Source organism: Aplidium turbinatum, chromosome 6 (assembly GCF_918807975.1).
Source record: "Aplidium turbinatum chromosome 6, kaAplTurb1.1, whole genome shotgun sequence".
NCBI classification, from domain to species: Eukaryota; Metazoa; Chordata; class Ascidiacea; order Aplousobranchia; family Polyclinidae; genus Aplidium; species Aplidium turbinatum.
The window spans coordinates 29273860-29298100 of NC_137477.1; the positions used below are offsets into that span (position 1 = coordinate 29273860).

Here is a 24241-nt window from a genome sequence, read left to right on the forward strand (position 1 = left end):
ATTCTATTTAATTCGTTTGCTTTTTTGTAGGAAGTCATACCCCTAGACTAGACAGCCAGAAGCCTAAATTATCCTTCTAAATTATCCTTTTTTAATTAGAGACTTAGAGTCTCTCAATATTCTTTTTATTTTCCTTTTATAACCAAATTACGACAGTAAGTTAGGCAAAACCCTACACCTGCATGTTCGACTCCAGCCACCCGCACTTACTGTTGTTTCTCTGGGCAAGAAACTTTACGATAATTGCCTCTACCCAGTGATCGATTTCGAGTAATGGGTAGTACCAAATTTAAGTCATAAGTAGAGTAGATAACCGGAAACAGACATTGCCGTCGACTGCAGCGTGGGCCAGGTGTAGCCTACGTCGGAAGGCGTACACCGATGCATAGCGCTCAAGTCCGCTTTCCCGCAATGCAGGATAAAGATATGACAAACAAACAAACATATTTCAGGTTTGGTTGATTAGGTTTCAGATAAAAATTCTTACCAACTTTTAAAAATCCTCAAAAGGCGGTTGCATGAAAGAATATTTCTGATAAAACATAACACATCAAAAAACTGTTGATATGGTTTGTGGACAAAATAATGGAATTTAATAAAGTCGTGTAGGCTACCTAAAGAAAACAGAAGTTGTCCATCAGTTATCAGAGTTCCTTCAGTTTGGGGTTATTTTTTTGTACGCGACATCGCCGAAGAATTGTCAAGAGAATCATTTAGCAGTCAAAGCTGCTTCTTTCTAATCGCAGTAAAATAATCTGGAAACGGTGGAATCAAATTTTTCTGTTATTGAAGTGGTTACCTCGACGTACCATAGACCTTCTCATCTACACGGGCTACTGTAGCCTACAACCAGGGATGGAGGAACCATTTTAAAAGTAGGTGGGCCCAAAAGTGTAGCAGTCAAAGTTAATCGAACTCCTGGGGGGCGAAGCCCCCCAGACCCCCCCATAACATTGCTGTATTCCTAATGCTGTACTTCAAATCGTTTATACATTGTGTTTTCATATGCTTGCCTTTTGTGTTTGTGCCAACCAGCGAAAAACTTCCGTTTTTAGGCCCGATTTGGCCAAACAAATTACAAAATTGTTAAATTTCTCTATAGCACTGTAGGCCTACAAAATATGGCGATGCACATAGCCTACAAATAAAAAGGCAAAATACACACACAGTTATAATACCAACCCAGGATGTGAAGGCTCACAGCGATTACCTTATTCTTATAACACTACCAGGGCGGTATTTTGTAGCGCGTTAAACAAGCAGTTCTTCTCAAAATTGCAGAAAGTTTTATAGTCTAGCTGGTACAGTCAGCTAACAAAGACAGATACTGGTAGTAAATGTTACATAAAGCATATTCAAAAAATACTTCTTTAAAAAGGCAGTTGAAAAGTCACCAGTAAGCTGTTTTTCTTAACAAAGCCTTTGCAGTAGGCTAGATGTAAAGCAAGTAGGCTATACGGGTAGTTGAATTAACAAGCAACCAATCTCACGCAACCACACCCACATGTGCTGCCCATCAACAGTGGGCTCAACAGAAAAAGTTTGAAGATTAGATTTCATCATTGAGCTATCAAGGATAACACAGGCCAACAAACAATTTTTTTAAAAAGGCACGGCATGTGAGAGTCATTTTAGGGTATTTCGAGACTCCTGATTCCGTATCAGACTTACTAAGCTACTAAGTACAAACAACAAAATATACATTATACATACATTGTTTTGCTTAACAAACTAGACTAATCACCAAAACAAAGCCATCGATGAACAAACGCAATTCTTTATTATGGTAGGCCTACTATTGTTCCAGACAATTGTTCACCTAATCAAACGTCATATAAAAACCGTTCAAGTCTACTGAATCTTACGTCATGGAAATTCCTAAAACATGAGCCAAAATTGCACCATCGTTCGTAAGACTTGTGTCAAACCTGTTTCAGTTGGAAACCTGTTTAAACATGAAATATTGCGTCACACGAACTGCTGACGTGCCTTTGAGTTATCACAAATTTTTCTGATTCATTCGTAAAATTGTTTGTTGGAAGTCAGTCGCAAGTTTAACTGTTTGCTTGGTGCTTGCTAGCTGGACAAATTCTCCGTCTTTTATCCAAGTAATCTGTTCTGTAGTGACAAGTTTTAGTGGTGTACGGCGTTGCATCTAATTTTCGATAGCCGCGGGCTAATTTTACAGGAATACACTTTTTGAATAGACGTTTCGAGGAGTGTTTCTTTTTCGGTCACTACATGCAGACAAACGGATCCGGGAACTTTATGTTACAATTTTCCCACGAAGAGATTATGGTTTACCGCTGTGACCAACTATAGCCTACTGAGCAGCACCCATCAAGGTACGAAGGCCATTTATATAATTACAGAATACAAAGTTGTGTTCTTCAATAAAGTAGCTGCTTAAAATTTTATCCTTGATACGGAAGAACGTAATCTTGGTTCGAAATTCAATTCCTGGTAGTTTCAAAAATTCGAAAAAACTAAGTGCATTTTTGGAATCAGGGGCCCTGAAATACTTTAAAATGACTCTGACCTTTTGTGCCAAATTTTTTTTGTTGGCCTGTGTAATCAAACTAGTCACTAGTGTATATCAAATGAGTGAAGAGCTTTTTTTTGGAACTCCTTCTCTAACTTGCCGTTTTCGCTACCTTTTCAAAGAAATTTGGCTTTCAAAAGTGGGTGGGCCAGGCCAACCCAGAAAATAAAGTAGGTGGGCCTAGGCCCACGAGGTTCCTCCATCCCTGCCTACAACGCGTAGGTAGGCATATCCAGATCACAGTAGCCTATAGCTACCTGAGAAACTCGTCAGTTTCTCAAGCAAGTTCAATAATAATGCACAAAATCACATTTCAAAAATAGACAGCTCTAAGTTGCATGTGAAACGCTCCTGTTTGTTTTGTGGCCCCAACGCTTCATGCTAAACATTTGAACCGACGGTTTGCTGCAAATCTGCATCGTCGTCTCAAAGGTATCGCTGGCTTGATTGATCGAAAGGCATAAACCAATCGCAACGTTGAAAAGACGTCCAATCAATGGATGGTTTCCCTGTCAATATATCAATTTTGTAAGACAATTCAAAGCTTGGTTTTACTTAAACACTGAGACGATAGAAAGCAAAAAAAAAAACGAAAATAATCATTCAACTTTTTTTTTGAAAGTTCATGTGATTTATTACACAAGCTCACTAACCTTCCAATTTTAGAAGTTTAGGTTGGCGAAACCTTTTGAAAACTTGGCAATGGTAAAATATTATACCTTAGGCTATAGGGACATAGGGTCCACTTAGGACTCGGCCGCATTGAACTCGATCAGTCTCTCAAGGGAGACAAAACAATCACTACTGTAAGCTAAGTTGCTACATTTTTTTCATTTACTGTGAGCTGTTGGAGTATCTCAAACTGTATCTAAATACATCCAAAGTATCGCACTGCAAATAAAGTCCTGCAAACAGTGCGGGTTAGGTTGACAAATAATTCGAAAGCTGATTTTGAACAATCATTATTCAAGCATATCGTGGAATGTTGCCCTACTTAATTGTCAAGCGACAGAACAAAGTCAAATGACAGCAATTACTAAACGACGTTGATCAAAGAGATAATGCATCGAACGACAGGAGAATGTAGAAATTAGGTCTCTCAAACCGCTACGCTCCAATTCGTTCGACGAGCTGTCATGGGTCACGGTTTCAATCAGATCTCCAATTGGAGGTTTGCTAAGCAAACACAATGTAGCCTAAATAGCAAGGCGTGAGGCTGGAAGCCAACTTGCATAATATTGACACTGTACCACAACTCACGGCTGGTTCATCACTGATGAACTCCCACTGTTGTACACCTTTGGATCCGTCACATTTCACAAGAGTGGGGTTTGAAACGGTAGCTTCTAAGCAAGTTATTCCATTGACGCGGATCTCTCCTGTGGTAACAAAAACAATAGATCTGTCCGCCCGATAACTCAGTTGGTTAGTGCGTGTTCCCGACAATTTTCACCAAATCAAACGTCATATAAAAACCGTTATGGTCTACTTAACCTAGCTGGCATCTTACGTCATGGAAATTGCTAGAAAATGTCCAAATATTGCACCATCGGTCGTAAGACCTGATGAAATATTGCATCACTACCTTTGAACACCGGTTTGAATTGCGTGACAATGTCTTTCATTATTGCGTCACAGTTACTGTCTACGTGCATTTGAGATATCGCAAATTATTCTAGTCATTCGTAAAATTGTTTGTTGGAAGTCAGTCGCATATTTAACTGTTTGCTTGGTGCTTGCTAGCTGGACAAATTTTCCGTCTTTTATCTAAGTAATCTGTTCTGTAGTGACAAGTTTTAGTGGTGTACGGCGTTGCATCCAATTTCGACAGCCAGGTGGCTAATTTTACAGAAATACAAATTTGAATAGACGTTTCGAAGGAGTGTTTCTTTTTCGGTCATTACATACAGACGAACGGATCCGGGAACTTTATGTTACAATTTTCCCACGAAGAGATTGTGGTTTACCGATGTGACCATAAAAAATAAAAGACGTCGCTTGTTAGCTGGTAGGCCAAGAAGAACTTGAAGCAAGAAATAATAAAAGACGAAGTTGTTGGTTGGTAGTCTACAGAAGCAAAAGAGAATTAAAGACATTTCTTCTCAATTGGTGCAGAAGAACTTCAAGTTAAAAATTAAAGACATTTCTTCTCAGTTAGTACTGAAGAAAAAACAACATTGACATTCATTTGAAGAAAAAAGATTAAAGACAATCGATCTGTGCTTGAAGATTCAAGTGAACAAATCCAAGCAAGTTTTGTGGAACTTTTGGACTTCATTCATATACCCTTACATCTACGGTATCGTGCATTTAAATTCTTTTTGTATTTTACTGTCTTTGCAGTTAAGTTTTTTATAACTTAATTTTGTGTGTTTGTGTAACTTAATTTTTTTAATTGTTAAATTTAGCCCCAACACTTAATATGTCTACACTCGGTGGCGACAGGGACTCGACCGCCGTCGACTCGACTGAGTTTAAGCCTGATGGTGTTCTTTGCGGTCGGGCAGGCCATTCTGGGGAGGGACCCAGTAACGATGAGGCTAAGTCAGTTCGAGAGGCCCGGCATCTTAGAAGGGATATTTTGACTCAAATTGGAGAACTTTCTGTAGCCCTTGGTTCTTTAAGTGATAAGCAGGAACTGTTAATTTTTAGATCTAAGTTCTTTACTTTGGAAGAGGATTTACGGCATTTCCATGCTCTTTTGACTAAAATTTTTAACTCTGCAATCTTGGCAGAACTTCGTGATAGGGTAGACCCCGAATTTAACTCGTTAAAAAATAACCTTGAACAAAAAGTAAGTGAGTTCTCAGATATGTTGCATGCTGACATACATCCTGAGGATAGCGCCTCAAATGTAAGCACTAGGATGTCTACGAGTTCGTCTCGGATAGTGGCACAAATTAACCTACAGCTAAGACGAGAGGAGCTCCAGATACAAGCTGAAGCCGAAGCAAGAGCTGCTGAGGCCATGGCGAGAGCTGAGGCCATAAGAGCTGAGGCTGCCGCGAGAGCTGAGGCCGAAGCGAGAGCTGCTGAGGCCGTACGAGCAAAGGCCGCTGCGAGAGCTGAGGCCGAAGCAAGAGCTGCTGAGGCCGCCGCGAGAGCAGAAGCGAGAGCTGCTGAGTTCGCACTCAAAGACGCTCAGTTGAGGGCTGAACAACGTAAAGAGGTAGTTTTAGCTGAATATCGATCAGAGTTGGGCTCCCGGCGTAGTTCTAAGAAGGGCTCTTCTAGCCATTCCAGAAATGAACATCAATCGCAGTTTAATTTACATAACCTTTTCCAGACGCCTGTTCAATCTGTAAGTGGACCAGTGCAATCCACACGTTTTCCAGCTGTTTCAGGAGGTCTCGGGGCCGCGGCTAAGGGTCTTCCGAAAGCTGTAGAGCCAAGGCCTGCGAATTATAGCCGAACTCCTCCCCCAGAGCGTACAGGTCACGGGGCCGCTATCAGAAGCAATGTTTTGCCCCCTTCACAATTTTCTGCACCGCTAGTTTTTGATCTCCCAGCTACACGTAATTTGGGTGGTTGTGAGAGGCGTATCGCGTTTCCTGATTTTAACGTGTGTGAGGATCGTGATCGGGCTGTGCATGTGACTGAGCCCACTCAGCCCCTTAAAGGATATAGTTTGTCTTCTCCCGCTAAATCGAGTTCTCAACAACAGGATTGCTTTTTTGAATACCAAAATAGTAGGACGTTTTTCGATAAGGCGGCCGTGATTGGTTACGATGGTAATAATATGCCATTTATCTTCTTTAAAAATCGTGTTACGGCCTTAATGGCAGCTTCACCGTTTAAAGGAACTCGTTTGACTTTGTTACAAGCAGCTTGTGTTAGAACAGCTGCGCAAACGATTGCTAATTTGGTTTCCGACACTCCTGGCTTGTCAGAAGAAGACAGGATAGAAATGTCGTTAGCTCGCTTGTCCCAGCGTTTTGGGGTTCGTGGAGGTCTTTTCGCCAAACCGGAAATTAGAAAGTATCGCTATGGTAGCAAATTGACTTTGATCTTTTCCAGTGATTTGAAAGAGTTTAAAGATGAATTGTCGCAGTGTCTGCTTTAAGCGCAAGCTTATGGTCAGCGTGACAAATTGGAAGGACGTTTTGTTTTGGATTTGGCTAAGCGACTCCCGTTTGACGCTAAGCAGCGTTATCTTGACTTTTTAGGTGATCAGTATGGTGGTACTGATGAGCCTACTTTTCAGAGTTTGTTTGAATTTGTAGTACGGGAGGAAACGCGCAAGTCGACTGATTTTAGCATTATGTTAATGGGCGATTCTGGTGAGTCGCAGCATTTTAAAAAGTTTGGCAAAGGAAAATTGCCTTCATGTCCGGTTAGGCAGACGTCCGTAAAACCCCATGATAATGTGATTTCAGGGAGTTCGCAGTACTCTACTGCTGTTGGCGCACCGCGCGGTGGTGTGGCCAGACGTAGAGACATACCGGCATGTTTTTATTGTTCGTCACGTGGTCAAGTTGAATATCATTTTTTGTCTAATTGTAAAGAATTTTTGCGCTTGACACCTAAAGATCGGAGAGATGTCATTGTGAAAGCTGGCAAATGCTTGAATTGTTTGCGCCAGCATATGATTAAGGATTGCGTTCATGTAAACAACTGTCGTAAGTGTTGCCCTAACAACGATAGGAAACACTATTTTCTTCTGCATGATTTTTATGTGACGTCACGTGATTCTCTGGATTCGGTCGGTAAAGATGATGCTGGTGCCAGAGTTCCTGTGCGTAATGTTAAGATTGGAAATGTTAAAGCAGCCTTTAACCACATTACTGCTGCTCGTGTTTTGAATCCAATGACTGGCAAATCTAAGTTGGTGTATTGTCAGCATGATCCTGGTTCGCAGTTGACTTTTGTTTCGAGTGATTTGATGTGCGAACTTGGCCTTAAACCGTATGACAAAGCGTCGTTTAAAATGGATACTCTGGCTGGTCAGAAACCTACTTGTGCTGACCTTGTTAAACTCAACATTCAGTCGTTAGAGACGAATGAACTGTTTTGTGATATAACTTCGGTGGTTAACCCAGCTTGGGCTGACGATGTTAAAACTTTACCACATAAGCAGGATTTAAGTAGTTTCCGTCATTTTCATGACGTGAATATGTTTCATTTGAATGATTGTAGAACTGTAGATGTACTGATTGGAAACGACAACGCTTATTTGATGTGTGCTAAAGAAGAACGTGTTGGTGAGAATCGTAGTGAACTACATGCTTTGCTCACTCCTCTCGGTTGGTTGGCTTGTGGTGGTAAGTCACCCTTAGTTGAAAGCGTTGCTAAGGTGTGCAGAGTGCAAACGTCTTCAGAGTCGGATGTCATCTCTAGCTTTCAGCGTAAAATTGAGTCTCGTGATATGGAAATAGCAGACCTGAATAAAGTCATTCAGGATTTGACCTTGCAAAATGAAACCTGTGAATTGTCTCGCAATGATATTTTGGCTAGAGAACTTGTTGAACCGAATATTGAGTTGAAAGATGGTCGATTTGAGATACCTGTACCGTTGAAGGAAGATATTGATTTACCTAACAATTTTGTGTTGGCGTCAGATAGAGCTGCTGCTTTAAGGAAGAAGGCTTTAAAACAACCTGAACTTCGTGATTTCCTTACCGACACCATGAAAGATCTTAAATCTAATAGTTATATTGAGCGTGCTGGTGAAGCAGGAAATGTAAAGGGCTTTCAGTGGTATTTACCATACTTTGTGACGTCACAATTAAAAAAGCGTATTGTTTACGATGGCAAGTCTGAATTTCGAGGAACTTGTGTTAATGATGTAATGTTTTCGGGTCCTGACTTGTTAAACCCTCTGGTAGATGTCTTGGCTAGATTTCGGCTTGGTAGATTTGGTCTCATGGCTGATGTGACTAAATGCTTCTTTCAAATAAAGTTACCTGAGTCGCAGAGGGATTTGTTTCGTATATTGTGGTTTGAAGATGATGACCTTGCAAATGGTAGAATGGTACCCTTTCGTTTTTGTGTACACCCATGGGGAATAAAGAGTAGCCCATATATCGCTTGCTTGGCTATAAAGAAAATTATCGAGCAAAATTCCAGCGGTGCTAGTGACCTGACACTCTGCAATATTGCAAATAATATGTACATGGATGATTTTATATTTTCGACTGATAGCTTAGAGGAAGCTCAGCAAATCACTCATGAATCAATTGCTTTGTTTGATAGCCGTGGGTTTAAACTTGTTAAGTGGAGTGCTAACAAGGAGGCTATGATTGTCTTGTCAAATTTGGATAATGAGATGCTCTCACCTTTGATTCGTGATGTGGACTTTCAGACTGATGATATGACTTTGCCATCAGCGAAGACATTGGGTTGTGTGTGGCAAACCGAGTCTGACGAGAAGCGTATCGCATGTTCCTTAAAGCCCCTAGCTAAACACACGCGCCGAAGTATGCTCAGTCAGCTTGGACAAAATTTTGATCCGCTAGGCATTGGAGCGCCATTTTTTCTAAAAGCACGCCTGATACTTCAGCAATTGGCAATGGATAAGTTTGATTGGGACACCGAGGTCCCTGATAGCTTTGTTAAAGAGTGGGAGTCGTGGCTTCGCTCTTTGGACCTGCTTAAGGATTTTTCGTTACCGAGATGGTAATTTGCAAACTCTGGTGTGTGTAGTCCGGATGATGTTGTGTCATATCAATTGCATGGGTTTAGTGATGCTTCGAATCAAGCTTTCTCTTCTGTTGTTTACTTGCGTAGATTGGTTAATGGAGTTCCTAGTGTGTCTTTCGTTCCGGGTAAATCTACCATTGTTGTAAAAAATCAGTTTTCTTGGCCGATAGCTAGGAAAGAGCTTGTTGCCGCTTTGAATACAGCAAGACTCGTGAAGCAGGCCTACGAGGCATTGAAGATGCCTGACTGCATTAAATATTTTTGGTGTGATTCTCGGACAGTGTTGCAGTGGGTTAAAAACCCTGATTTACGTTTGAATAAGTTTATCACGCGTCGAGTTGAGCATATTTTATTGTTGTCTGGAGTCCAGGATTGGCGTTTTTGCCCTACCGATATGAACCCAGCTGATGTTGGCACACGGCCAAATCTTATTACTAAGAGAGAATTTCGAGAGTTGTGGTTGAATAGTTCTAGTCTTCTCTATCAGTGTGAAGAAATTCCATCTGTAGAAAATGCCACTCCAGTACCTGTCCATAGCCTATATCTTCGTGACGAAGAGGAGTCGCTCGACGTTGGACGGGATGGCCTTCACAGATTGATCGAGGCCGCACCTTCTTTGTATGTTATGAAAAAGAGAATCGCTTATTTGGTTGCTTTTGTTGAATTTTTGTGCTGTAAAACGAGAAAGCGTAGCTTTGTGAAGCCAAAACTGGATGCATTTTATCTTAACAGTGCTTTAGAGTTGGCTGTGAAGTTTGTTCAAAAGAGCGTGTATGGAGATGTGGTACATTTAATGACCAAACGATCGCCGGATGCCCTTGAGGAAGTGATAAAGCGGGGTAGTGTTGGCGCTTCGCAACGTGAGAAGGAACGCTTGAAAGAATTACGTTTACTTAAAAAGTACAGACCTTGTGTAGATGACGCTGGTGTAATCCGCATTGAAGGGCGCTTAAGTAATTCTCCTGAGATCTCTCTTGAAGCAAAGCATCCGATTGTTTTGCCTTCGAAACACCCCTTCACTAGGCTTGTTGTACTATCGCATCATAATGGAAATGCGCACTGTGGAGTACAGCACACTTTGTTGTCCACGCGACAGAAGTTTTGGATCGCTAATGGTAATGCCTCCGTGAAGAGGTATCTTAATGACTGTGGTGTATGCGCGATTGAGAAAGCGCGACCTATCAGGCAGCTCATGTCTGATTTACCTTTGTCTCGCACAACTGCGCATAGGAAACCCTTTTTTGATTGCGGCTTAGACTATCTTGGACCATTGACCTTTGTTGAAGGTAGGAGTCACAAAAAAGCTTGGGGACTCTTGTTCACATGTATGGCATCTCGCGCTATCCATGTTGAGCTGGTTACGTCATTGTCGCTGAGTGATTTTTTACTTGCCTTTACTAGGTTTACAGATTTACGTGGGCAGGTTAATGCTATCTATTCCGATAATGGAAGCACCTTTCAGGCGGCATCTAAGAAGTTACCCGAGTTGATAAAATCAACTGAATTTCACAACGCCCTGAGACAGAAGCAGATAAACTGGGAGTTTATACCTCCGTATGCTCCAGCGCAAGGTGGCGCTTGGGAAGCAATGGTAAAACAATTTAAAATTGCATTTTTTCACATTCTGGACTCTTCAATACGTAAGCCCAATTTCATTGAACTGCTTACGTACACAGGCAGTGCCGTTCGGATCGTGAACGAACGCCCTTTGGTACCTTTGACTGACGACCCTAGGGATTTTACTGTCATCACCCCTGCCTCACTTTTGACCCCATACTTAGACCCATACTGTGCTGTTGGGCAACCACATGATCGTGACCAACTAAGAAGGGATTATCGGTTCAATTTGTCACTTTCTCAGCAGTTTTGGAGCAAATGGATAGATTTTTACTTGCCAGGGCTTCAGGGCCGGAAAAAATGGCTAAAAATGGCCGAGAATTTGGAGCCTGGTCAACTTGTAGTGGTAGGTTCTCTCCAAGACATTGGTAAACGTGGGAAGTATCAACTTGGGAGGGTGCATGAGGTAGTTCCACAAATTAGGAAAGGGAAGCCTGTGGTTCGTAGAGCTAAAGTTGCCGTCTGCAACTATGATGAGAGTACGGGGAAAGTGAAAGTAGACTACGTGTTGAGGGATATTTCATGCCTCGCCCCCGTAAAGAACACCTAAGTGTTACGGTTTGAGCCTGGTTTTGTCTGCGGTGGCCGACCCTTGTCTGAGCCCAGAACAGTCGGTTTTTATCGCAACCATTGTATATAGCGTCATTTTAGCGTGTACCTATGGTACCAATTTCATGTATCGTCGTGTATTATTCCGTATTGTTGTTCATTCTTTGCATGCCCTTTGTATTTACGTATTAACTTAAACGTGAGTGATTCAAACAATTTGTGTATCGTGTGTTTTTATTCATTGGCTCACAATTGTCGTCAATTCTTTTTTAGTTATGCCATGTCAGACTGTCATAACTAGGGGCCGCTATGTTCCCGACAATTTTCACCAAATCAAACGTCATATAAAAACCGTTATGGTCTACTTAACCTAGCTGGCATCTTACGTCATGGAAATTGCTAGAAAATGTCCAAATATTGCACCATCGGTCGTAAGACTTGATGAAATATTGCATCACTACCTTTGAACACCGGTTTGAATTGCGTGACAATGTCTTTCATTATTGCGTCACAGTTACTGTCTACGTGCATTTGAGATATCGCAAATTATTCTAGTCATTCGTAAAATTGTTTGTTGGAAGTCAGTCGCATATTTAACTGTTTGCTTGGTGCTTGCTAGCTGGACAAATTTTCCGTCTTTTATCTAAGTAATCTGTTCTGTAGTGACAAGTTTTAGTGGTGTACGGCGTTGCATCCAATTTCGACAGCCAGGTGGCTAATTTTACAGAAATACAAATTTGAATAGACGTTTCGAAGGAGTGTTTCTTTTTCGGTCATTGCATACAGACGAACGGATCCGGGAACTTTATGTTACAATTTTCCCACGAAGAGATTATGGTTTACCGCTGTGACCAGTGCGTGACTTCGTGAACGAAGAAGCTTCAAGATCAAGCAGCGCTGGTTCGACTCTCGGGGTGTGCGCTTGAGCAACGCATTCTAAGGATTGCTCTCCATTCAGTGGCACCTAATGGATGGAATAATTCCCATGTAATGGATGAAAAAATTTCCATCTAATAGATGGAACAAAAATGCTGCACGAAAACATTATAAGTGTAGATTCTAAACGAAATTACAAGTTTAGGCTACCTACTTTAGTTGTTAATTGAAATATCTTAAAATTTCTCAATGCGAGGTAGGCCTACTTTCGTTCAGTGGGCCTGTGCAGTATGCAATAGCGCTGTGCTGGCGGTAGTTAAATTTATGGGTCAAGGCCCTGCAGTAAATTCTTTTTTCTTCTTCTGAAAATTAGATGATAACTTTGTAATACTCAGTTAATAAAGTACTTTTAGTACAAAATGTACGACTAAAAAGAGCTATTATTTGATCAAAACAACAACGAAAACGTTCAAAAACTGTGCTTCACTACTATGATTTCAGTTCGTAAAGTAGTTTGTTTTCCACGTCACGTTTCATTGGTTGGCTGCACGAAACTTCTATTGAATAATGTTTCAGCTAGCTGTGCCGCCATGAGTAAAAAGAAAAACTGGTAATCAAATAAAGACTATGACTGCCAGTGATTTATAAGATTACCGGTTGCTGTTGTCCACAATATGTTGAAGCAAACCCAAAAAATATGAAAACAACAAACTTTAGTTTTCTTTGTGACGTTTTCTATAGCAGGTTCAGCAAAACGAAACAGAAGGTTAATATTTACAAATTCTTAAATCAATTTCATGGTTTGGGTTTGCTGTCATTGTATTTTATTAGAGCTACGTTGGGATCCTATGTCCTATTCCATACTCGTCCACAATGCCATTGTGGAAACTTGACTTTGTTACATGTTGAGTACCATGCGCCAATCATCAGATGTGGGGGGGGGGGGGGCACGTAAAACATAAAAAATGTAAGCTACCGGTTTTAAAGTATTATTTTATCACTTGGGTAACTTATTACTTTACCTAGTTATTGTTCTGTTTTATTATTTTGCTTTATTTTTTGTGTAAAATAGTTTGGGTCGATGGGTCGAAGAATTATGAAACAGATGATTTTTTATGGTTGGTCTATGGAAAATTGTCTCCTCAATCTCTGGCAGGGTTTAACTTTAACAGGTTGAGCGTCAATTTCTTTATTTTTCAATATAAAAACAGAAAGCCTGCTGGTTAATTGTAACTGGATGAAAAAATGTCAACAACACTCGCGCCACTCACCTTCTCCAGTGTAAATAAATTTCTGAGTGTAATCTTTCCTCCGACAGATACCCGCTTGCAAAACATTTCCTGCTCCCCCATTCACCGTTAAGCAAATTGACAATCCGGCGACTTTAATTTGACTACTAGAAAATATTTTGTGTCTAAGTTTGACTGGGACATGCCGTATTTGCGATATTCGTTTGTGTGGAATTCCAAGCTCAGGGTACACGTTGGTCAAATACCTGAGGAAACAAATATGGATTATGGAAACGTTAGCTGTGTTTGGCCTAATTCTTAAGTACCCTGTAGAGTTTGTAACAATAGTTATGCTATTTAAAAAAAAACTTAATTTACGCAGTGTTTTGTTCGTGTTGTGAGGGGTATGGAACAGTGAACAAACTCAATAGCCATCCAGGGTGGCATAACCCGATTAACCACCCCTCGGAAACAAAAACGAAATATGCGGAAGTTAGCATATTGCTCGCTTAACTTTTTGACAATTATATAAATTAGTCTATTCCAGTGTTACTAGAGGTGAGGTGAAATGTGCCTTGTGTACTAATTGCAGAAGGTAGAGGAATACTTCAGACGGATGTTCACAAAACTAAAAAAAACTATTTGAAACTTCAATTTTTAACAAAAGTTTGCAATTCAAACTGCTGCAGAAATCTAGTTTTAATTTGATTACCTTAATTAAATGCAAGGTGCGCGACTGTGCGTCTTAAAACAAATCAAAACAGTGAAAGTTTTCAACAGTTAATGTAAACATCTAAGTATTTAGATGTCTACAGACAATGCCAATAGCTCCGATATGACGCAAAGCACGTTAAGGACTGGTCTCGATTCAGCGGCATCTAATGGATGGAATAATTCCAGGGCAACAAGACTTCAACAATCAGAAACTTCACTCTGTCAATCTCGGTGACCGGGCCTGCGTCAGTGATTCAAACCCTCTACAAGTATGCGAAACTACCACGATTAAGCTCTGCAAGAAGCTTTCCCAGTCCGAGGTTAAAGATTCAATCAACCAATAAAATTGTACTCATAACAATTAATTTTACCACGTTAATACAACGAATGGACTTGCAGCAGATGAAAAGTGATGATTAAAAGTAATGAAGCTGGGCACTAATATGCACGATCAGGAAATCGTAAACTAAACTAAGCAATTTGGAAAATGAATCAGTTAATCTCACACGTTAAAACTTCAGTCTTTTGCCAGTGTTCGACAAACTTAAAACATAACTTACTCTTCATAAAATTATACAAACATGTATCAAATGTAGTACAGAGGTTCTTAAATTGTGCTTCGCGACACCCTGGTGTGTCGTTTCAATTTTTCAAAGGCGTCACACAATGATTCCGCTTCGTAAACTTTAAAAATAAAATCCTTACAGACATTTTCCTCTGAGGCGTGCACTTGTCATTATTACAAAATAATTATGATTTAACAATCACAATGCACATTTCTATCGTCACAAGATCAACGAAGACTGGGAACACAAACAAATACTGTAAAATCACTGAAACTCGTATCGCTGAGTAAGTCGCATGCCCAGCAAGCTTTTCCAAAGGCGTCGCCAAGGAAAAGTTTGAAAATCACTAATGCAGTAGACAGTAAAACGTATGAAACAAAAATATTACCATTTAAATCTTTTGCAACGTAGTTTGTGATAACGAAGGTCGTACATAGCCCCCATGTCTCCGGAGTCTATCTGAAAGCCCGGTCTCGCATTCAAGAAATGAATTGTGAAGCCGTCTAACCAGATCTTGGCGATTCTCACTGAGTTTCTCAGCGAAGACGAGACCTTCCCACCGTATGGACGGCGTTTGCGGAATACGTGACCAACGCGAGAGCAAGGAGATATGAGAACCGATCCTCCACACATCCAGGAACGGAATGAGAATTCAAGACTTTCTCCTCCCCATATTGCCATTCCTTCGTCAAAACCGCCAAGTGAAAAGAAGAAAGCTCGATTGACAGCAAACAATCCTCCAGAGAGAACTGGGGAAGGATAAGCGCGAAGTGGATCCTAAACAGCGAAACCGACATCAAAGGCTATTAATCAGTCAATCAATAAAAATGTAATCACAACAATAAAATCAATCAACATACTCTTTCCAAAAAAACGTTGTCATCGTATGAAGGCTTACGAGCACCAAGGATTCTGTCAGCCAAGCAAGGTTATGGAACTCCCATGCTTTATTTGACTATAAATAAGCTGCCAGACCAAGATTGACCCAACCCAGGCACAACGCCAAGCCTTACACAGTATGTAATCAACATAATTATTTGCAAAAACAAAACAACAAGAATTTGAGGGTTGTATTCTCAAGTGTGTCACACAGATGAGGAGATTTAACAGGATAATGGTGGTGATAGATTAAAATATTGACGCAATGAATAGTACAGTATATGATAGCAGATGTTCTTTGGTGCTTATTACTTCCCAATCAAGCACACAATCATTTTAGGGTCTGAAATCAGACACACATTGTCTCAATTGATCATTGTGTCTCATTGACAAAAAGACTGCACAAGTGCACAACTATGACTCAACACTAAACTAAATTATTCACATGGCCAGAATCTGCTGTGGTTTCCAACTACAGTTTGCATTTAACTCATAGTTGATGGGTGACGATTCATATGATGATTAATAAGGTAGGATTCCGTGCTTTTGAATAAACTACACCCAGAGGAACCATTCTTTGGCTTTATCGTGCAGGGCATAGGGCACCTTCTGCTCTTTCAGGTGAGCGAAGTATGATACCATGGCTGATAAGATGGACATCGTTGATGATATGGTCTGCAGTCTGTTCTTCAGCGTCACACTCACATGTAGGAGATGAATTAAGACTGAGCTGATGAGCACTTCTCAGTCGGTTGAGAAGAAAATGGATGATATAATTAGTCAGGTTGGTTTGTTTTTATTTTTGACTATCACAACGAAAAAACAATACGTGCCAAGCATAGCAGAGGTCTAGAAAAAGGTAGAAGCGACAAAACGCAAATCATTGAAAAAACAAACACAGAAGTAAATTGTGAGTAACCTCCAATCCTTCAGGTACCCCTTCCCATGTGAAGTCCAACCTCCAATTGAAGCCGCCACGTACAAGCAGAGAAGCTTCGTAAGCAAACGTGTCAGGATGTATGGAGTCGATACTGGGGCTCACCACTTTAGATCTAAAAGTAGCTCAAAATTAAACGAGGTACATTGTGTTTGCTTTGCACCCCACACCTTCAGTTGACTGTATTCCAGGGATAGGAAACGTTTTTGAACATAATCAGAATATTTTTACAAAAAAAAAAAGAAATTAACCTCCGATAATATATGCTACTGTAAGTAGACAACAAAGTTAACAAATTACAAAGTATTAACAGATTGTATACGTTTCGATTAACCAGGTACAGCTGAACAGAGCGCACATCCCGAGAGTAGAACATTTTATCAGCTGAGTCTGACAAAAAGCTTAAATTTGTATTTTAACATTGTTGACTTTGCAACTCCACTCAAGTGTTTACTGCAACATACAATTGCCCGCAAGACTACTTCCGAACAGTAGTTTAATGTGGATTCAAGTTCCAATCGGTCATGAATCTACAATATATGCAAGTTTTGTCAATTGTGATTGGTACTTTGCAACCACGGTCAAGGCGACTCTTACTTGTAAGCAGCATTTTTCTCAGCAAAACCAGAATAAAATGGTTCAAACAATAAGCGCAGAGAGTAGACAAACTTCGATTTTTAACAAAGCTCACACACATCCGAAACTAATAACATTTGAAATGCGTTCTTAATTACACCAAAATCATTTACTCACGTTTCGTTATTAATTTCTTCCAACAAAGGTTCAATCCACCCCACGTTGACCTCGCAATGAGAATCAAGAAACACAAGTGTATCGCCTGTAAACCAAAAAAGTAAAGTCACAACCACGTGAATGATTATATACCCGGAAATTTCCGGACAATCTTATACATTTTGTACCAACGGCTAGAACTCGGTGTGTTTTTATCGTTGTGTTGTTGGTTTTTCCTTTTTCCTAACAAGCTATGCTCATTGCTCATGTGATTTGTCAAGTAAAAGGAAACAGAGTTTTTTTTGATACGTCGCCTTTGTACACAATGGCAATAGTCAATCAAATAATGCACGTATGCAGGTTCTAAAGTTGTATGTATGTACATCCTGCGGAAAGCAATGAGAAGAAATGGATTTATCGCAACACAATGAGAATGTTGATTATCGATAATGCTAATACAATGAAGAAGTAATTAGGCTAATAGCAAAAAAAAGAAAAAAAATTGTTGCATAAGTTTCAATGAACGGTTTAGGAGGGTCTGCTACTATTCGGTGAGTTCCTAACCTCTAACCCCAAACCCCTAACCCTAAAACGGCAATGATAATTAGGCTACGGTACCAGATAATTAAAAAAAAAAAATCCCCCGTTAAGGGATCGGACTCACCGAATCAGACTCACCGAAACGGGCCATTCCGATAATTAGAGTAAGCGCTTTGCATGAAGTACCTGTTGCATGGCGTGCACCAAACATGCGTGCTGACGCCAAACCCAACTGCTGGTTTGATCTCAACATAAACAGTTTACTTTTGAGAAAGTTCTTCTCAGCAAAAAAATTAATGGCAGCTGAATATTCTGCAAAAAAAAAGTTGTCGTCAATCTTTATTCAGTGTTATGGGGATGTATAAAAATTGGCAAAAAATAAGCAAAACATAAACATTGACGACAACCAGAAGAATCATTAACTTTCATCTTAAATTTTGTTAAATTATTTGTATTACTCGCCTTTGAAAAGACAACAACGATCATCTACTATGCAGGAGCATTTACATTTCATGTCTTGATCAGAACAAAATTGTAATAAAAAACAAACTGGTAAAGTTTGTGAAGTAATAAATCCATTACAACCCTATATGGGCAACCATTTTTTTTTCAATTTTGTTATAAAAGAGTTATGACTGGGGTGAGAATCGAACCACGTCATCAAATGTATTCCCTAGCCATAACCCTCTACTAATGGCAAATGCTCACATAGTGAATGTCAATGATTGAATGTAAATGGCCATAATATGCTAGACTGCTAAATATATACATGCCATTTGGAAAAGCAAGGGATTAATGTAATTTGTGAAAAGAGCGTTCTAGCTCTATATTGATGCAAGCAAAAGTTTTGATGCAAGCAAAAGCCACTTACACTTAGGAGATATCGGTAATGTTGTCCGCATGGACAAGAGAGGTTATGTTTTTGCAATTTTATGAGGACTTCTTTTATGAGCAACCCCTCGTTAAAGGCTAGTTGCTAGTTGGGACTGACCTGTTAGTTGGGACTGACCTGTTGGGACGACAGGCTAGTTGGGACGACAGGCTAGTTGGGACTGACCTGTTTCACTGCCATCATCCACTACTATGATTTCCTTCAGAAGTTTGGGTAAAGTTCTTTTAAACACTGAGCTTATTGTTCGCAAAAGCGTAGACAAAGCTTCATTGTAATAAGTAATTATTACAGAGACTTGAGCATTCAATTTATAGATTTTAGCATGGCATCTACAAGTAAAATGTAACGTGAAAAATTAAAACGGACACTATGGGAAAAAAATCAGAGGTTACATGGTCTTGCAACTTATTCAACCGATATTTATAAAAAATAGGCTGTGTAAAACAAGAAACCATCACCAACGAAAGAAATTATTCAAAGCTTTTCTTTGTTGGGATCCTTAGGCTTAAATTGCTTAATCAATATTTTCTAATTTGATATATGTCTCGCTGTCAGTGAAAGCAACTGATGAAGATTTCTAAAAGTAGTAAAAAAATAATTTACAACATATTATTTTGTCTATGTCACAAAACAGGAACAGCACAGTTTAACACGCATAACACAGTCTGATTTTGAGCTTTCCGAAAGCATATATCCTGCAAAGCTGTGGCACTAAAACCAAAGTATAAAGCAAGTAAACTTAAAGTACTAGTATAAAGCAAACAAATTAAGAAGCAACATTAATATCATACCCAAACACTCGTGTATCTGGCAGTGGTCTGGCCTGAAACCCAATTCTATCACTTACAAGAATATTAAAAACATGCTGTTTATATCCTTTCTTGTATTTTTGCAGTTCGTCTTCGTTATATATTCTTGCTGAAACAAGAATAAGACATTTGAAGTAGCGGTATGGTAACTGGTTCAAAGTTGCATATTAGGCTACATTTATTGGAGTATAAAACGCAGAAGTTTGTAATAGATGTTTAGTGTTTACTCACAAAGCCGGGACACGACTTATGCACAAATAATGTTCAAGCTGTGACTTATAGCCTACAAAATAATAGTCTACTATAGCCTAAGTTAATGGTGCTATTTATACTCGAATGACTATCTCAGTATTTGTTTTTACTGCTATGCATTTGATGTATGAGACTGATAGGTGCTTCTGATCGGGTCTATGACTTGTGGGCAGATGCCAGATAAGAGTTCACACTGTGGCGCCGGGTAATTTAGTGCAATGTACTGCACTGAGGAGACCTTAAGGTAGAAACAATGGCGTCCTGTCTGCAGTTAAGTAATTGTATCATTGTTAAACCGCTAGGCTACCGGTTGTGCATAAGTACTAGATGTACAATGCACATGTAGTGTTAGGAATCATTTCATGATTTTAAGAATTGTAAGCAGCTGCAGTTACCATAAAAATAAACAGCGTGTCGGAAGCACAACATATACTACGCTATCTTGGTTCTGAGAGTGGGGGCGTTACGCAAAAGTGTCTCATTTCCAGAAGATGGTGCTTTTAATTAAGTTGCTCAAAAGTAAATCAATGCTTTCCAAGCAAACCTGGTTCAAAATTTGCAAATCTGTTGAACTCATTAACTATGTGCAAACCCTAACATGACAAAAATGCATCATCAATGTGGTGGTGCTTATAAACTTGGGCTACTCAGCCCTTTCGGAATGCTAACTTGAAAAAAATTACAAACTCTATTGACATTGCATCAAAAACTCGGGCAGTAATGTTACCCTTGAATGAACGGAGGCCTGGAGGGCTTTAGATAGCAGTTCCGGTAGCTCATAAATTTGTATTTTTTCAGACTGTAGCCAAATTGGTTTGAACAGCTTCTATAGCCTATCAATGCACTGTTGCAGTGAGAAGTTTATAAATCAAAATTTTTGTATAAATTTTGGAAAAGATTTTCAACAAATATCGGTTTATATACATCTGAGAAAATCAAGAATACACACCCTTTTTTACTGAAAAAACACCAGGCAATTTAATACATGCCACTCTGAGAAAGTAGCCTAGTTTTGCATCCCATACTTCCTAAAATCTCTGTTGTAGTATTATTTCAAATAGTTATATTATAATTTGCACGTAACTTAACAAATAGTATTTTATTCTTATCACAATTATATAATACTTACTCTTGCAGAAAAAAATCATACGAAAAGTTTTGAAATGTTTGACAAACTGCATATACATGTAATTAACCAATATAATAATAATGTAAAACAATGAAAACTATCAATACCACAAAAAAGTGCTCAATGCTAAGCAAAAAAGCAAAGCAGAGCAAATTAAATCAAATAGCGCTGTATCCATCACAGAATGCGTTGCTCTTCAGCACTTTACAAACCAGACAGTGTCAATGCAGCCGTATAGAGGAGCAACTGAGTATATTATTACCCGAATCCATTCCATTGCTCAGTGCCAAGCAGGAATTAGCTTCAGTACCAATTAAAAAAAAATCTTTGGCATGACGCGACAGGGTATTGAACCCATGCCCACCGATTTAGAGGCAGGGCGGCAGGCGCTCTAACCACTAAGCCACCCACATGTGATTAATCAATTTTATCCACAATTTTTAAATCTTAACACCCATGCTTGTACAATAGGCTACCCAGGGACCTCAGAATACCTCAGTACTTCAGAGATCCCTGTAGGCTACCAAGTAGTATCCTAATTGAGTTACATTCTAAATGTATCAGATTTTAATTTCACTTTTTTTTTATAAACTTTAAATCACAGCAATCAGAAAGAATAAGCTGTGCTATTATATACTGATACTATACATACCTTATGTCAGTGGTTCCCAACACATGGGTCGCGACCCAAAGTTGGGTCGCCTGATTATTTTTTGGGGTCGCTTGTTTTTCGGGCATATTGTATCTTGGGCGAAAAATAACAATAAAAAAATTTTAAAACGTGAAGAGATCGATCACAAAACTGGAAAATATAACCACAAGTCATGAAGCGTTTCATGTCGAGACATCGGAAAGCTTTGTAGCATGATCGTAGTGCAAGAAGTTTTAACAGTTTTCGTTTTTATTATTGTTAATATTATTATTAAATGGAAACTCGACAAAACTTTCAGTCTCAAACATAAACTAACCTGCCAAAATTACGAGATATACATTGTAACATGCACTATATGTCACGAACACTATGTAAGACAAACCATGACAAATTTTGCTACACGTTGGGCCACACATAGTCTGATGTGGTAAAACGCATCAAAGATAAAGGCCCAAGTGCTGTATGGACTCATTGCTTTCTTCACAGAAAGAGGCCTTTGCTGCAAAAAAGCTGTATCAAGAGCGGCACGAAGTGTTGAATGATGTTGTGAAGTTAGTAAACTTCATCAAAGCAAGTCCACTAAATTGGCATTTGTTTTCGTGTTTGTGCACTGACATGGATTCTGATTATTATCAAGCATTGCTGCTGCACACAGAAGTGCGATGGCTGTCACGAGGTCATGTCCTGAAGCGAGTTTGTAATTTGCTGGAGGAGATTGCAATCTTCCTGAGGCAACAGAACTTGTGAGATTAGCTTAGAAGTTTTTGCAAGAAGATTTCAACGCAAAAGTTGCTTACCTTGCCGATATATTTGACTCTCTGAATTCACTAAATTTATCTACGCAAGGCAACGGTTTTACGGTGATTGATCGCGCCGCAAAAGTTTCTGCTTACTACAAAAAACTCATATTCTGGAAAAGTTATGCCACCAGAGATGAGTACAATGTATTTCCTCAGCTAACGCAATATATTTGTGTCAAGGAAGTTGATATTAAGTAAACCAAAGTTGGACACCTGGAACAGTTTGCCAAAAAGTTTGTGCATTACCGTGGAGAATCTCCAACACCTAGTAGCCAAAATGATTGGATAATTGATCCACTTGTTGGAAAAGATCTACCTCGACTTCCCATCCATGTTGCAGAACAGTTTATGGACAATTGGACATAACGACAGAAGCAGCAAATCGTATTTCTTTTGCGTCCTTCAAAGACAAACACTTCAAAAATTCCGCAAACATCCACTTTTGGGCTTCCATGTACAAAGTGTATCCCACAGTTTCACAATTAGGGATTCAAAAACAGATTCCATTTGCAGCAACTTGGCTTTGTGAGACTGGATTTAGCGCCATGTGTGCATTGAAAACTACTAAACAACGAAACCGGCTGGAAGTTAAAACCGACATGCGGCTATGCCTTAGCAAAATAACTCCTCGATTTCAAAAACTCACTGACACCAAGCCAGCACAGCTTTCTTATTGGTGATTTCATAAACATATCATTTTTGGAAAAAGTTACTGCTTTTGTAGTGCTGTTTGTTTGCAATGCAATCTTGTATAATATGGCTTAATACTAAGACAATTTGCTTGGGTCGCAAGATTTTACCGCACTAAATTTTTTGTAAAAATGGGTCGCCTTAAAAACGAGTTGGGAACCACTGCCTTATGTCACTAGAAAAAATATGAATGTAGTATTATGCAGCAAAGAAATAAAAACTTTTCTTACATATGTTGCTTGAATAAGTATAAACCTTTTCTTTTTCTGGGTTTTCAAAACTATGAAACGAGCGTAATTGAGTCGACATTGATTGTAATCTTAGTTTCAAATTACTTCTCTCTTCATGCAAAGAAAACCCGATATATCCAATATATAAACAGGTAATGGTTATGCTCAAAAAGATCCAAAATATAATACCACACCGAGATTTCATCTTCTTACGTTTGCTTGAAACCATCATTTAAAACCACATGGATACTTTACTAGACACAATGTTGTTGTGATTTAGCATCATTAAAACCATAGTTTTACATAATTGTGCAGAAGAAAAAGTAACTGAGAGAAATAATGATAGTACAGTAACCTTCAATAAAAAATGAGAATCATCTTTGCAACCTAAAGAAGTTTAAAATGTAAAAATGGTTGATTACTTGTACATTTTGCACAATTTCTAAGGTAACATAAGGATCCTCTTACAAATGATCTAGAACACTCAGTAGACCCAAAGCTCTGTTTGCTTTTGATTATTAATATATTGATTTCAATGAAAACAAAAACAAACATCCATTCCTACCATTGTATGCAGTGAGCACTTTTGGATAGGCTATAATGCTTTTTTTATATTGAAAAACAATCAAAAATGTTAGATATAAATTGGCCTAATTAAATTAATAAAGACCACAGGAAGTATAACTTCTAAATGTGATGGCATCTTGAATACTAAAAGAAAAGTCACAACAATATCTAAAAAAACAAAAAAGATATACCGGTGTTATAGCTACCGTACATTAGGAAAAAAACCTAACTAGTCATGCCCTTATAATAAACCCTTGAGAAAAATCACTAATCTAGCTTAGCACTGACCGGATTCAAAACTCCTTGCTTTAAAGCAATGAATCACATCACAGCTCAAAAATACTCTTTCCTATCTGAGCTTTTTATTTAGATTTCTTGCATAGCTCATAGCAGAGTCAAG

At 39.1% G+C, this 24241-nt stretch overlaps 1 protein-coding gene across 4 annotated transcripts; it reads right to left on the reverse strand.

The window, feature by feature from the left end:
* Positions 1-2804: 2804 nt before the first annotated feature.
* On the reverse strand, positions 2805-24241 carry LOC145771946 (polypeptide N-acetylgalactosaminyltransferase 11-like). Of its 4 annotated transcripts, none has more exons than XM_082583719.1 (10): positions 24130-24241; positions 19560-19630; positions 18878-19041; positions 17959-18132; positions 17302-17386; positions 16531-16663; positions 15121-15509; positions 13495-13718; positions 3803-3921; positions 2805-3051 (listed from the first exon to the last, which is right to left on the reverse strand). In XM_082583719.1, the coding sequence occupies exons 2-10, from the start codon at positions 19574-19576 to the stop codon at positions 2872-2874; spliced, it is 1485 nt and encodes a 494-aa protein (XP_082439845.1). In that variant the 5' UTR covers positions 19577-19630; positions 24130-24241; the 3' UTR covers positions 2805-2871. The 4 variants fall into 4 exon arrangements, with proteins under 4 accessions (XP_082439845.1, XP_082439844.1, XP_082439843.1 ...); XM_082583718.1 differs by lacking the exon at positions 24130-24241 and adding an exon at positions 23275-23594; XM_082583717.1 differs by lacking the exon at positions 24130-24241 and adding an exon at positions 23275-23594 and having other exon boundaries at positions 18007-18132; positions 19504-19630.

Coding starts and splice junctions, on each gene's coding strand:
- LOC145771946 (XM_082583716.1), bottom strand. CDS start 23,506: ATGATGGTTTCAAGCAAACGTAAGAAGATGAAATCTCGGTGTGGTATT. Junction 19,042..19,503: donor CCAGATACACGAGTGTTTGG/GTATGATATTAA, acceptor TTTTACTTGTAG/ATGCCATGCTAAAATCTATA. Junction 3,922..13,494: donor ATTTATTTACACTGGAGAAG/GTGAGTGGCGCG, acceptor TTGTTACCACAG/GAGAGATCCGCGTCAATGGA.